This window comes from Pipistrellus kuhlii, unplaced genomic scaffold, assembly GCF_014108245.1.
Source record: "Pipistrellus kuhlii isolate mPipKuh1 unplaced genomic scaffold, mPipKuh1.p scaffold_m20_p_42, whole genome shotgun sequence".
Lineage (NCBI taxonomy): Eukaryota > Metazoa > Chordata > Mammalia > Chiroptera > Vespertilionidae > Pipistrellus > Pipistrellus kuhlii.
Window position 1 is genome coordinate 3,771,164 of NW_023425543.1, and position 11,915 is coordinate 3,783,078.

Genomic DNA, 11,915 nt, shown 5'->3' on the forward strand with positions numbered 1-11,915 from the left:
CACAGCAGAAGACAATGAGTTGTCTGCTGGCAAAGCCGGGGTAAAGCCCAAGGCTGACCTCACACTGAGAGGCACATCTCTGACGTTTTGTGGATTTTTTTTCCTCCCCCATAACGATGTTTCTGCCCCCAAATAACTTTTCTCCAAGTCTTGCAATCAAGCTGTCACTCCAGGAAGTGGGTTCCTGTTTATCCGGTGGCTTGGCATTCCCTAAGGCACCTTCGTTTGAGAAACAGATGGCCTTCCTCCCTCCCCCCACCCCCCAAATATACTTTTAGTGATTTCAGAGAGGAAGAGAGATAGAAGCATCAATGGTGAGAGAGAATCCTGGATCGGCTGCCTCCTGCACGCCCCACACTGGGGATCAAGCCCCCAAGCATGTGCCCTTGACGGGAATCGAACCCAGGCCCCTTCAGTCCACAGGCCGACGCTCTACCCACTGAGCAACACTGGCCGAGCCGGAGAAGTGGTTTTGACCCTGAAGTCCCCCCCTTGCCCTCCTCCTTGGCAACCCCTTTTCTGGCCCCGTAGTTCCTGCCCTGAGGTGCAGACACCAGGGGTCTCTGCGAAGGGTGTTGCAAGGGTTTCTGGGAATTCTGTGCGGCCCAGGTGGTCCTGTGTGGGCACTAACTGGTCTGTCTGTCCCCCCCCCCCCCCCCTCCCGCCCCCTCCCCCCCAACAGTCCCTGACAACTCGCTGAGTGTCAGCATCCCAGAGCCGTCCCCGCTGCGGGTCCTGCTGGGCACCTCGCTCACCATCCCCTGCTACTTCATGGACCCCGTGCACCCCGTGACCACGGCGCCCGCCACGGCCCCGCTCACCCCGAGAATCAAGTGGAGCCGCGTCTCCGAGGAGAAGGAGACGGTGCTGCTGGTGGCCACGGACGGGCAGGTGCGGGTGCCCGCCGCCTTCCAGGACAAGGTCTCGCTGCCCAACTACCCCGCCATCCCCAGCGACGCCACCCTGGAGCTCCAGAACCTGCGCTCCAACGACTCCGGGGTCTACCGCTGCGAGGTCACGCACGGCATCGAGGACGGCGAGGCCACCGTGGAGGTCCTGGTCAAAGGTGAGCGTCCTCCCGTCCGGCCCCCTCTGTCCCCACCCCCCCATCTCAAATCCCAGCTCCTCCCCCCTCTCCGCGCGTGTGCACCTCAGTCACCTGGGCTTTGCGGGGTATGTTTAAGTATGTTTTTCGTTGCTGTTTTTTCCCCCCCCTTTTTTTTTTATTAAATAATTATCTGTGTACGTATTTTACATTGCCCTCCCCCCATGCATACCCTCCCTCCCCAGAGTTTTGTGTCCATTGGTTGTACTTTTATGCATGTATACAAGTCCTTCGGTTGATCTCTTTTTTTTTTTTAATATATTTTATTGATTTTTTACAGAGAGGAAAGGAGAGAGAAAGAAAGTTAGAAATGTCGATGAAAGAGAAACATCGACCAGCTGCCTCTTGCACACCCCCTACTGGGAATGTGCCCGCAACCAAGGTACATGCCCCTGACTGGAACTGAACCTGGGACCCTTGAGTCCGCAGTCCGACGCTCTATCCACTGAGCCACACCGGATTCAGCTAAACAAGGAACTTTCTGATGATCCAGAATTATCGTAGGTGTTCGTAAGGGCGAGGTAGTGAGCTCCCCGTGGCGGGAGGCATCCCAGCAGAGGCAGAAAAACCACGCGTGGAAGGGGGAGTCAGGCATCAGCCGGAGGCTGGACCCGCTGACCGGGAGGCCCCTGGGACCCCAGCCGTCCTGCGGTGGGGGCCTCGGTTTGGGGGGGCAGCCGTGCCTGACCCGCTCCCCGGCCCCCCCACATCTGTCTCGCAGGCATCGTGTTCCACTACAGAGCCATCTCCACACGCTACACCCTGGACTTCGACAGGGCGCAGCGGGCCTGCCTGCAGAACAGCGCCATCATCGCCACGCCCGAGCAGCTGCAGGCCGCCTACGAGGACGGCTTCCACCAGTGCGACGCCGGCTGGCTGGCCGACCAGACCGTCCGGTGAGCCCCCGGCCGAGTGGGGTGGGCAGTGGGCCGGAACCGGGACCAGCCCCGAGCTGGTGCCCAAGCAACACCATGGCCAGCCGAGGGGGGGGGGGGTGCCTTGGCCAGCTCTGCAGGCAGCAGCCGAGGACCGATCCCAGGTCTGCGTGGAGGGAGTGGCTGCAAGCAGCTTAGCTCTGTAGGAACTTTCTCTCTAAGCAAATGGCATGCCTATCATCGTCTCTCCAGAACGTAAACTACACTGAGGGGCCAGATGATGATGATCTCTGAACGCATAACCATCTGGCCACGTGGTATCTATCCTATAGAATAAAAGGCTAATATGCAAATTGTCCCCTCGATCAGGAGTTCGACCAGCAGGTGGGCCAGCCAACTGCTCATGTCCCCTCCCCCTAGTCAGGCTGGCCGGACCCCACCCATGCACAAATTCATGCACGGGGCCTCTAATACACACACACACACACACACACACACACTGAGTGGCCAGATTATTATGCGTTCAGAGACCATCGTAATCAGTGTATTTGGCCCTGCTAGTATGGCTCAGTGTGGAGTGCTGACCCATGAACCAAGAGGTTACCGGCTCGATTGCTAGTCAGGACACATGCTGGCTTGATCCCCAAGAGGAGGCGTGCAGGAGGCAACCAATCGATAGTTCTATCCCTCTCCCTTCCTCTCTCTCTAAAATCATTAAAAATATTATTTTGCCCTGGCTGCTTTGGTTCATTGGATAGAGCATCAGCCTGCGGACTGAAGGGTCCTGGGTTCTATTCCGGTCAAGGGCGCATGCCTGGATTACGGGCTTGATCCCCAGTGTGGGGCATGCAGGAGGCAGCCGATCCATGATTCTTTCTCATCACTGATGTTTCTATCTCTCTCTCCCTCTCCCTTCCTCTCTGAACTCAATAAAAATACATTTTTTAAAAATAATAAAAACTTATTTTTAATTTAAAATACTTGCCCTCTGGCCTTTAACAGAAAAGCTTTGCAGGCCCCTGAGAGAATGTGTTTGGTGTCCATAAATATTCAGTCAAGGGCCGAATCTAATCACCAATAGCTATGAAAATATGTAGTTCATTAAAGCGGACAAGAAAACTATAAAAACAGCCCTAGCTGGTTTGGCTCAGTGGATAGAGCGTCAGCCTGCAGACTGAAGAGTCCCAGGTTTGATTCCAATCAAGGGCATGTAACTTGGTTGCAGGCACATCCCCAGTAGGGGGTGTGCAAGAGGCAGCTGATCGATGTTTCTAACTCTCTATCCCTCTCCCTTCTCTCTGTAAAAAAAAAAAAAAAAAAAAAAAAAAAATCAATAACATATATTTACGGGGAAAAAAACACCTGTAAAACAAATAGTCCACACATCCTCAGAAATGAAAGTTAAAATTAAAAATATATTTAAAAAATAAAATAAGCCGAAACCAGTTTAGCTCAGTGGATAGAGCTTTGGCCTGGGAACCGAAAGGTCCCAGGTTCGATTCCAGTCAAGGGCACGTACCTTGGTTGCGGGCACATCCCCAGTGGGGGGTGTGCAAGAGGCAGCTGATCGATGTTTCTCTCTCATCGACATTTCTAACTCTCTATCCTCTCAATTCCTCTCTGTGTAAAATCAATAAAATATATTTTAAAAAATAATAAAATAAAATAAAAATGTAAAACAGAGGACTTGCTGATGATCAGCATTATCGTAGGTATTCATACGTGCGAGGTAGTGAGCTCCCCGTGGCGGGAGGCATCCCAGCAGGGGCAGAAAGACCACGTGTGCAAAGGGGAGTCAGGCATCAGTCAGAGGCTGGACCCGCGGCCGTCAAACGCATCCATGAGTCACCGCTCCCTCCCTCTCAGGGAGGAGCCTACAAGGGCACCGCCCCCTCGGTCCCCCCTGACACCCGCCGCCTTGGGCTCCTGGCAGGTACCCCATCCACGTCCCTCGGGAAGGCTGCTACGGGGACAAGGACGAGTTTCCCGGGGTGAGGACCTACGGCATCCGCGACACCAACGAGACCTACGACGTGTACTGCTTCGCCGAGGAGATGGAGGGTGAGGACCCGCCCCTTCCCACCGCCCCCCTCCCTGTCCCCTCCACCCTGCTGGCACTCGGGACCTCACACCTCCCTCCACTTGACCCCCTCTGCCATGGCGGACAGAAGAAGGGGGAGGGCCGGGACCGGTGTGGCTCAGTGGATAGAGCGTCTGCCTGCAGACTGAAAGGTCCCGGGTTCGATTCCGGTCAAGGGCATGTACCTTGGCTGCGGGCACATCCCCGGTGAGGGGTGTGCAAGAGGCAGCTGATCGATGATTCTCTCTCATCGATGTTTCTAGCTCTCCCTCTCCCTTCCTCTCTGTAGAAAATCAATAATATATATAATTTAATTTCTTAAAAGAGTTAGGACCGCCGAAACCGGTTTTTGCTCAATGGATAGAGTGTCGGCCTGTGGACCGAAAGGTCCCGGGTTGGATTCCGGCCAAGGGCATGCACCTTGGTTGCGGGCACATCCCCGGTGGGGGGGGTGCAGGAGGCAGCTGGTCGATGTTTCTCTCATCATTGATGTTTCAAGCTCTCTAGCCCTCTCCCTTCCTCTCTGTAAAAAAAAAAAAAAAAAAATCAGTAAAATATATTTTTTTCAAATAAGAATGTTCTGGAGGCACCACATGGGCCTTCCTGGGGCCAGGGGCCAGGGGCCGGGGGCCGGGGGCTGGTCCTCACCCCGCCGCCGTGTCCTCCACAGGCGAGGTCTTCTACTCGACGTCTCCAGAGAAGTTCACCTTCCAGGAGGCCGCCAGCGAGTGCCGGCGGCTGGGCGCCCGGCTGGCCACCACGGGCCAGCTGTACCTGGCCTGGCAGGGCGGCATGGACATGTGCAGCGCCGGCTGGCTGGCCGACCGCAGCGTGCGCTACCCCATCTCCAAGGCCCGGCCCAACTGCGGGGGCAACCTGCTGGGCGTGAGGACCGTGTACCTGCACGCCAACCAGACGGGCTACCCCGACCCCTCGTCCCGCTACGACGCCATCTGCTACACAGGTGCGGCCACGGGGGCTGGTGGTCAGGGGAGGGGGGCGGGGAAGGGAGTCATGCCAGCAAAAGCGGGGCCCGGAGGGAGAGATCTGAGAACGGGGTGTTGCTTTGTACCCCTTCAAGGGGTCATGGGGCGCCTGAATCTCGTGTTTTAGCAGCACCCGTTTCCACAGGTTCCTAGGAGAGCTAAGGCACAGTGGCTTGAGGCCAGATTTCCCAGTTTCCCTTGACAGCAGTTTTACATTGTCCCCATTGGCTGGTCCGCAAGGTGCTCAGCCAATAGGTGAGCAGGCAGCTGGCATGGGCCCAGAAGAGAAGCTGGAGCTGTGAGGTGATTGGTTAATATCTGATGCTATGACAGCTCTGCGTTCTTTTGCAATCTGGAAACTGCATGGTCCATCCTATATAATGAAAGCGTAATAGGCTAAGTGTCCAACCATTCGGTCAACCGCTCGACCAGTCGCTATGACATGCACTGACCACCAGGGGGCAGATGCTCTGACTGGTAGATTAGCTTGCTGCTGGGGTCCGGCCATTCAGGACTGGGTCAAAGGGCCAGACACGCCCTGGAGCCCTCCTGCGGTCCCTCCCCAGCTGGCAACCAACCTCCCTCATCCCTCCAAAGCCGACTGGCCCCCATCGACCCAAATCGATTGGAACTGGGCAAGACAGCCTCAATCACCAGCCAGGCTGAGGGACCCTACCCGTGCACAAATTCATGCACCGGGCCTCTAGTCACGAGTAGCCACATAGACAAAGGACCCCAGAATAGGCTCAGCATGGTGCCAGGCACATAGTAGGTGCTTCCCTCCTTAGTAAGGTGCCAGACACTCCAGAAATCAATTTAGTGGTGCCTAGCTAGCAATGTAAAAGACCATAGATTTAAATTAAGTAACATCAGGTCATTATTCATAGAAAAGATAGGACTCTTTCAAAGGAAACGTTGGTGTTAGTCCCACATATATAGCTGTTCACAATGAGATACAGCCTGCTTACAATAAGAAATTTCACATCATCACGTGGCATCAAAATCTGTGGAAACACGACTGTGGAGAGACTCCTGCACATGTGCGCAAGGAAGCTTGGAAAAGCTATTCCTTGCAGCATTGACTATACTAATGGTTTATAATTTAGGAAATCTCCACCAATAGATGAATCGAAAATGGTCCTGGTGTACAATGTAATATTAAACTAGGTCTACGTCTATCAGCAAACATAAATCTCAGAAACAACCTGGAGTGAAAATGGAAAGTTGAAGGATATGCAAGTATGATGCCATCGATGGGAAGTTTAAAAACTCACAAGACAATGGTAGACATTGTTTTTTCACTATACTTAAATGTATATAAAAGAATAAAAAAGACTTGGAAGATAGGCTCTAAAAAAAAAAAAAAAATGTGCCAGACACACAGTAGGCGCTTTCCTCCCTTCACAAGGTGCCAGGCACACAGTACGCGCTATCCTCCCTCAGCAAGGTGCCAGGCACCCAGTAGGCGCTTCCCTCCCTCAGCAAGGTGCCAGGCACCCAGTAGGTGCTTTCTCCCTCAGCAAGGTGCCAGGCACCCAGTAGGTGCTTTCGTTCCTCAGCAAGGTGCCAGGCACACAGTAGGCGCTTTCCTTCCTCAGCAAGGTGCCAGGCACACAATAAGTGCTTTCTCCCTCAAAAAGGTGCCAGGCACCCAGTAGGCTCTTTCGTCCCTCAGCAAGGTGCCAGGCACCCAGTAGGTGCTTTCCTTCCTCAGCAAGGTGCCAGGCACACAGTAGGCGCTTTCCTTCCTCAGCAAGGTGCCAGGCACCCAGTAGGCGCTATCCTCCCTCAGGAAGGTGCCAGGCACCCAGTAGGCGCTCTCCTCCCCTAGCGGGAGAAGGAGGTGGCGCCTCTCTCAGCCCCGGGAGGGAGGCGCGGCTAACGCCTGCCTCTGTCCCCGCGCCCCAGGTGAAGACTTCATGGACATCCCCGAGAACTTCTTCGGGGCGGGCGGCGAGGAGGACATCACGGTGCAGACGGTGACCTGGCCCGACGTGGAGCTGCCTCTGCCCCGGAACATCACGGAGGGCGAGGCCCGGGGCAACGTGATCCTCACGGTGAGGCCCATCTTCGGCGGCGGCGGCGGCGGCGGCTCCCCCACCACGGCCCCCGAGCCCGGGGAGCCCCTCATCCAGGCCACCGCCCTCCCCGAGGCTGAGACCCGGACCGGGGCGGCCTCCAGGCCCTGGGCCTTCCCCGGAGCATCCACGCCGGGCCGGGGCCCCTTCACCGGCGAGGACCTGGTGGTGCAGGTGACGGCAGCCCCCGGAGAAGCCCAGGTGCCCGGGCAGCCACGACTGCCAGGGGGTAAGTGCCCACTCCTCAGGGGGGTGGGGGGGGGCGCCAGACGGAAAGAACTTGGCCTGGGGGTGTCTTCCCCTCAATGGGACCTGGGACACGCCTCTCAGTCCTCCTTATTTGTCAGATAAAGAAATAGGCCATCCGAAACCAGTGTTGTTCAGTGGATAGAGCGTCGGCCTGCAGACTGAAGGGTCCCCGGGTTCGATTCCGGGCAAGGGCGTGTGCCTTGGTTGCGGGCACATTCCTGGGAGGGGCTGTGCGGGAGGCAGCTGGTCGATGTTTCTCTCTCATCTATGTTTCTTGCTCTCTATTCCTCTCTGTAAAAAATCAATAAAATATACTAAGGAAGGGAGGGAGGAAGGGGGGGGGGGAATAAATAGGCCAGCCCTAGCCAGTTTGGCTCAGTGGATAGAGCATCGGCCTGTGGACTGAAAGGTCCCGGGTTCGATTCCGGTCAAGGGCACATGCCCGGCTTATGGGCTCAATCCCTAGGAGGGGACGTGCAGGAGGCAGCCGATCAATGATTTTTCTCTCCTCGTTGATGCTTCTCTCTCGCTCTTGCTCTCCCTTCCTCTCTGAAATCAATACAAATATTTTTTTTTTAATAAAAATAATATAGAATTTGAATTTCACTGTCCACATGGCTGGGGATAGGATCGGAAAGCGGGGTTGAAGGGAGGCCATTCCTCAAGAAGCCAGGATTTGCCGAAACCGGTGTGGCTCAGTGGATAGAGCGTCAGCCTGTGGACTGAAAGGTCCCGGGTTCGATTCCGGTCAAGGGCATGTACCTTGGTTGCAGGCACATCCCCAGAAGGAGGTGTGCAGGAGGCAGCTGATCGATGATTCTCTCTCATCGATGTTTCTAACTCTATTCCTCTCCTTTCCTCTCTTAAAAAATCAATAAAATATATTTTTTAAAAATAATAATAAAATCACGCCGAAACCGGTTTGGCTCAGTGGTAGAGCGTCGGCCTGCAGACTGAAAGGTCGCAGGTTCGATTCTGGTCAGGGGCATGTATGTTGGTTGCAGGCACATCCCCTGTAGGGGGTGTGCAAGAGGCAGCTGGTCGGTGTTTCTCTCTCATCGACGTTTCTAGCTCTCTATCTCTCTCCCTTTCTCTCTGTAAAAAATCAATAAAAATATTTTTTAAAAAATAATAATAATAATAAAATCAAATAAAATAGAATTTGAATTTCATTGTCCACATGGCCTGGGGTGAAGGGAGGCCCTTCCTGAAGAATCAAGGGCTCCCTCCACGCCCACAAAGCCTTAAGATCTGGGCAGTGTGGGCACCGGCGTCATGGCGCCCGGCCCACACCCTGAGCTCACTCTGTCTCTCCTTCTCTCCTCTCTCCCAGGGGTCGTGTTCCACTACCGGCCCGGCTCCGCCCGCTACGCGCTGACCTTCGCGGAGGCCCAGCAGGCCTGCCTGCGCACCGGTGCCGTCATCGCCTCGCCCGAGCAGCTGCAGGCCGCCTACGAAGCCGGCTACGAGCAGTGCGACGCCGGCTGGCTGCAGGACCAGACCGTGAGGTGAGTGAGGGGCCGGCCGGGCCCCCTCCCAGCCCCTACCCACCCTGGAGAGGTCAGGCGAGGGCAGCCGAGCTGGCCCTGCACCCAGGGCAGAGAGGGCACCGTCTCCCTTCATTGCTCCCCCCAGAACGGAAGCATATTCAGAGAGGAGGGCATTCAGTCCCAGGTCAGCAGCAGCCTGCGGACGGAAGGGTCCTGGGTTCGATTCCAGCCAAGGGCACATGGCCGGGTTGCGGGCTGGATCCCCAGGAAGGGGGCGTGCAGGAGGCAGCCGATCAGCGATTCCCTCTCATCATCGATGTTTCCATGTCTCTCTCTCCCTCAGCCTTCCTCTCTGAAATCAGTAAAAATATGGGTGGGTTTTTTGGGTTTTTTTTAAGTCAGTGGTCGGCAAACCGCGGCTTGCGAGCCACAATCGGCTCTTTGGCCCCTTGGGTGTGGCTCTTCCACAAAATACCACGGCCTGGGCGAGTCTATTTGGAAGACGTGGCGTTAGAAGGAGTTTCAGTTTAAACATGCGGCTCTCCAAAGAAATTTCGATTGTTGTCCTGTTGATATTTGGCTCTGTGGACGAAGGAGTTTGCCGACCACTGTCCTAGGTCATTTCTCCCAGTCCCTTCCCACTTGACCCAATGCTATTCCATGCAGTGGGGGCTCCCTTCTGAAGCCAGTAATTCCCCGGGGGGGGGGGGGTCCCCCAAACCTTGTGCCTAGTATAAGATGCTTCTCCCTGGTTTGAATGCCTGCCCGAGTCCCCCACAGCTTGGCCTGCCAGCCTGACCCACAGCATCCCCCAACTCGGAGCAGGCCCTCATCTCCCCTCCCCTCCTCCTTCGCAGGTACCCCATTGTGAGCCCGAGGACCCCGTGCGTGGGCGACAAGGACAGCAGCCCCGGGGTCCGGACCTACGGCGTGCGCCCCCCGTCGGAAACCTATGATGTCTACTGTTACGTGGGCAAGCTCGAAGGTACAGGGCTCCTTCTCACCGTGCGGGCCCCGGGGGGGCAGAGGGCTGTTGGGGAGACACACACACACAAAAAGGAGGGTGAAATCCATCATCCACCCACCCCCACATTTGTCTGAGGATAAATAAATCCATATTTTTTTTCTTTTTTAAAAATAGATTTTATTGATTTTGTACAGAGAGGAAGGGAAAGAGAGAGTTAGAAACATCGATGAGAGAGAGAGTCATCGATCAGCTGCCTCTTGCACACCCTTACTGGGGATATGCCCGCAACCAAGGTACATGCCCTTGACCGGAATCAAACCCGGGGCCCTTCAGTCCCCAAGCCGACGCTCTATCCACTGAGCCACACCGGTCCCGGCTACATCCATTATTTTTTAAATATCGACCTACCATCCGCCTCCTGGAGAGTCCCAGTGCCCATGAGCAAAGCAAAGACTCTGAGAAGTCCTGCAGTGTTAAAAATAAAATAAAATAAAAGCCCTAGCCGGTGTGGCTCAGTGGATAGAGCATCAGTCTGCGGACTGAAAGGTCCCAGGTTCGATTCCGGTCAAGGGCATGTACCTTGGTTGCGGGCACATCCCCAGTAGGAGGTGTGCAGGAGGCAGCTGATCCATGTTTCTCTCTCATCGATGTTTCTAGCTCTCTATCCCTCTCTCTTCCTGTCTGTAAAAAAAAATAAATAAAATATATTTAAAAAATAAAAAAATAAAAATAAAGCCCTAGCTGGTTTGGCCCAGTGGATAAAGCGTTGGTCTGCAGACTGAAGGGTCCCAGGTTCGATTCCGGTCAAGGGCATGTACCTTGGTTGCGGGCACATCCCCAGTAGGAGGTGTGCAGGAGGCAGCTGGTCGATGTTTCTCTCTCATCGATGTTTCTCACCCTCTCTCTCTCTCTCTTCCTCTCTGTAAAAAATCAATAAAATATATATATTTATTTTAAATTTGGACTGGACAGGGTGTTTAACCGGTGCCTGCCGTGGCAGGTGTCCCATCCCTGCTGGGGGGCGGGTGTGGGCGGAGGGAGCCCCGGCCGTGGGCGTGAGGGTCACCCCTGCCCCCTGCCTCTGCCCCCCAGGAGAGGTGTTCTTCGTCACACGCCCGCAGCAGTTCACCTTCCAGGAGGCCGTGGACTTCTGCCAGTCCCACAACGCCTCGCTCGCCTCCACCGGCCAGCTCTACGCCGCCTGGAGCTTCGGCCTGGACAAGTGCTACGCCGGCTGGCTGGCCGACCGCAGCCTCCGCTACCCCATCGTCACCCCCCGGCCGGCCTGCGGAGGGGACAAGCCCGGCGTGAGGACCGTCTACCTCTACCCCAACCAGACGGGCCTCCTGGACCCGCTGTCCCGGCACCACGCCTTCTGCTTCCGAGGTGGGTGTTCGCGCCTCTCCTCCGACCCCCACTTCTGCCTGGGGGAGTGGGGTGACTCCCGGGGCTGAGGCCTGCTGGCCCCCGTCCACTCTCCCTGGCCATCAGAACAAGAAAGAAAATGTCGCCAAGACCGGTGTGGCTCAGTGGATAAGAGCATAGGCCTGCGGACTGAAAGGTCCCGGGTTCGATTCCGGTCAAGGCCATCGACATTGGTTGCGGGCACATCCTCAGTAGGGGGTGTGCAAGAGGCTGCTGATCGATGACTCTCTCTCATCGATGTTTCTAACTCTCTTATCCCTCTTCCTTCTTCTCTGTAAAAAAAATCAATAAAATATTTTATTTTTTTAAAGAAGGGCCAGCAGGGGGGAAATGGGGGAAGGGGAAGAAGCCTGCTAAAAAGGAACCCTCACCACCACATTCCCTCTAGGTGTCTCACCTGCGCCCTCTCCAGGAGAAGATCGGGGTGGCACGCCCACACCGCCCTCAGACGTGGAGGACTGGGTCACCCCCCAAGTGGGGCCCGGCGTGGCTGCTGTCCCCTCTGGGGAGGAGACCACCGCCGTCCCAGACTTCACCGCGGAGCCAGAAAACCGCACGGAACAGGAGCGAGCCTACACCCCAGCGGGCACCTTGCCGCTGCCAGGTCAGTGGAATCACATGGCCCGACACTCCTCTAGTTGGTGGGCTGCCTCCCCTTCC

At 55.7% G+C, this 11,915-nt stretch overlaps 1 protein-coding gene across 2 annotated transcripts in view; it reads left to right on the plus strand.

Annotated features, from left to right (window-relative positions):
- The window catches only part of ACAN (aggrecan), a 52,827-nt gene that overhangs the window by 20,216 nt on the left and 20,696 nt on the right, over positions 1 to 11,915 (plus strand). For both annotated transcript variants that reach the window (XM_045572022.1, XM_045572023.1), the window contains exons 3-11: positions 683 to 1,066; positions 1,827 to 2,001; positions 3,914 to 4,041; positions 4,731 to 5,024; positions 6,955 to 7,353; positions 8,707 to 8,881; positions 9,721 to 9,848; positions 10,923 to 11,216; positions 11,644 to 11,859. In XM_045572022.1, the coding sequence (XP_045427978.1) occupies positions 683 to 1,066; positions 1,827 to 2,001; positions 3,914 to 4,041; positions 4,731 to 5,024; positions 6,955 to 7,353; positions 8,707 to 8,881; positions 9,721 to 9,848; positions 10,923 to 11,216; positions 11,644 to 11,859 (2,193 nt within the window). The remainder of the gene's footprint in view (positions 1 to 682; positions 1,067 to 1,826; positions 2,002 to 3,913; positions 4,042 to 4,730; positions 5,025 to 6,954; positions 7,354 to 8,706; positions 8,882 to 9,720; positions 9,849 to 10,922; positions 11,217 to 11,643; positions 11,860 to 11,915) is intronic.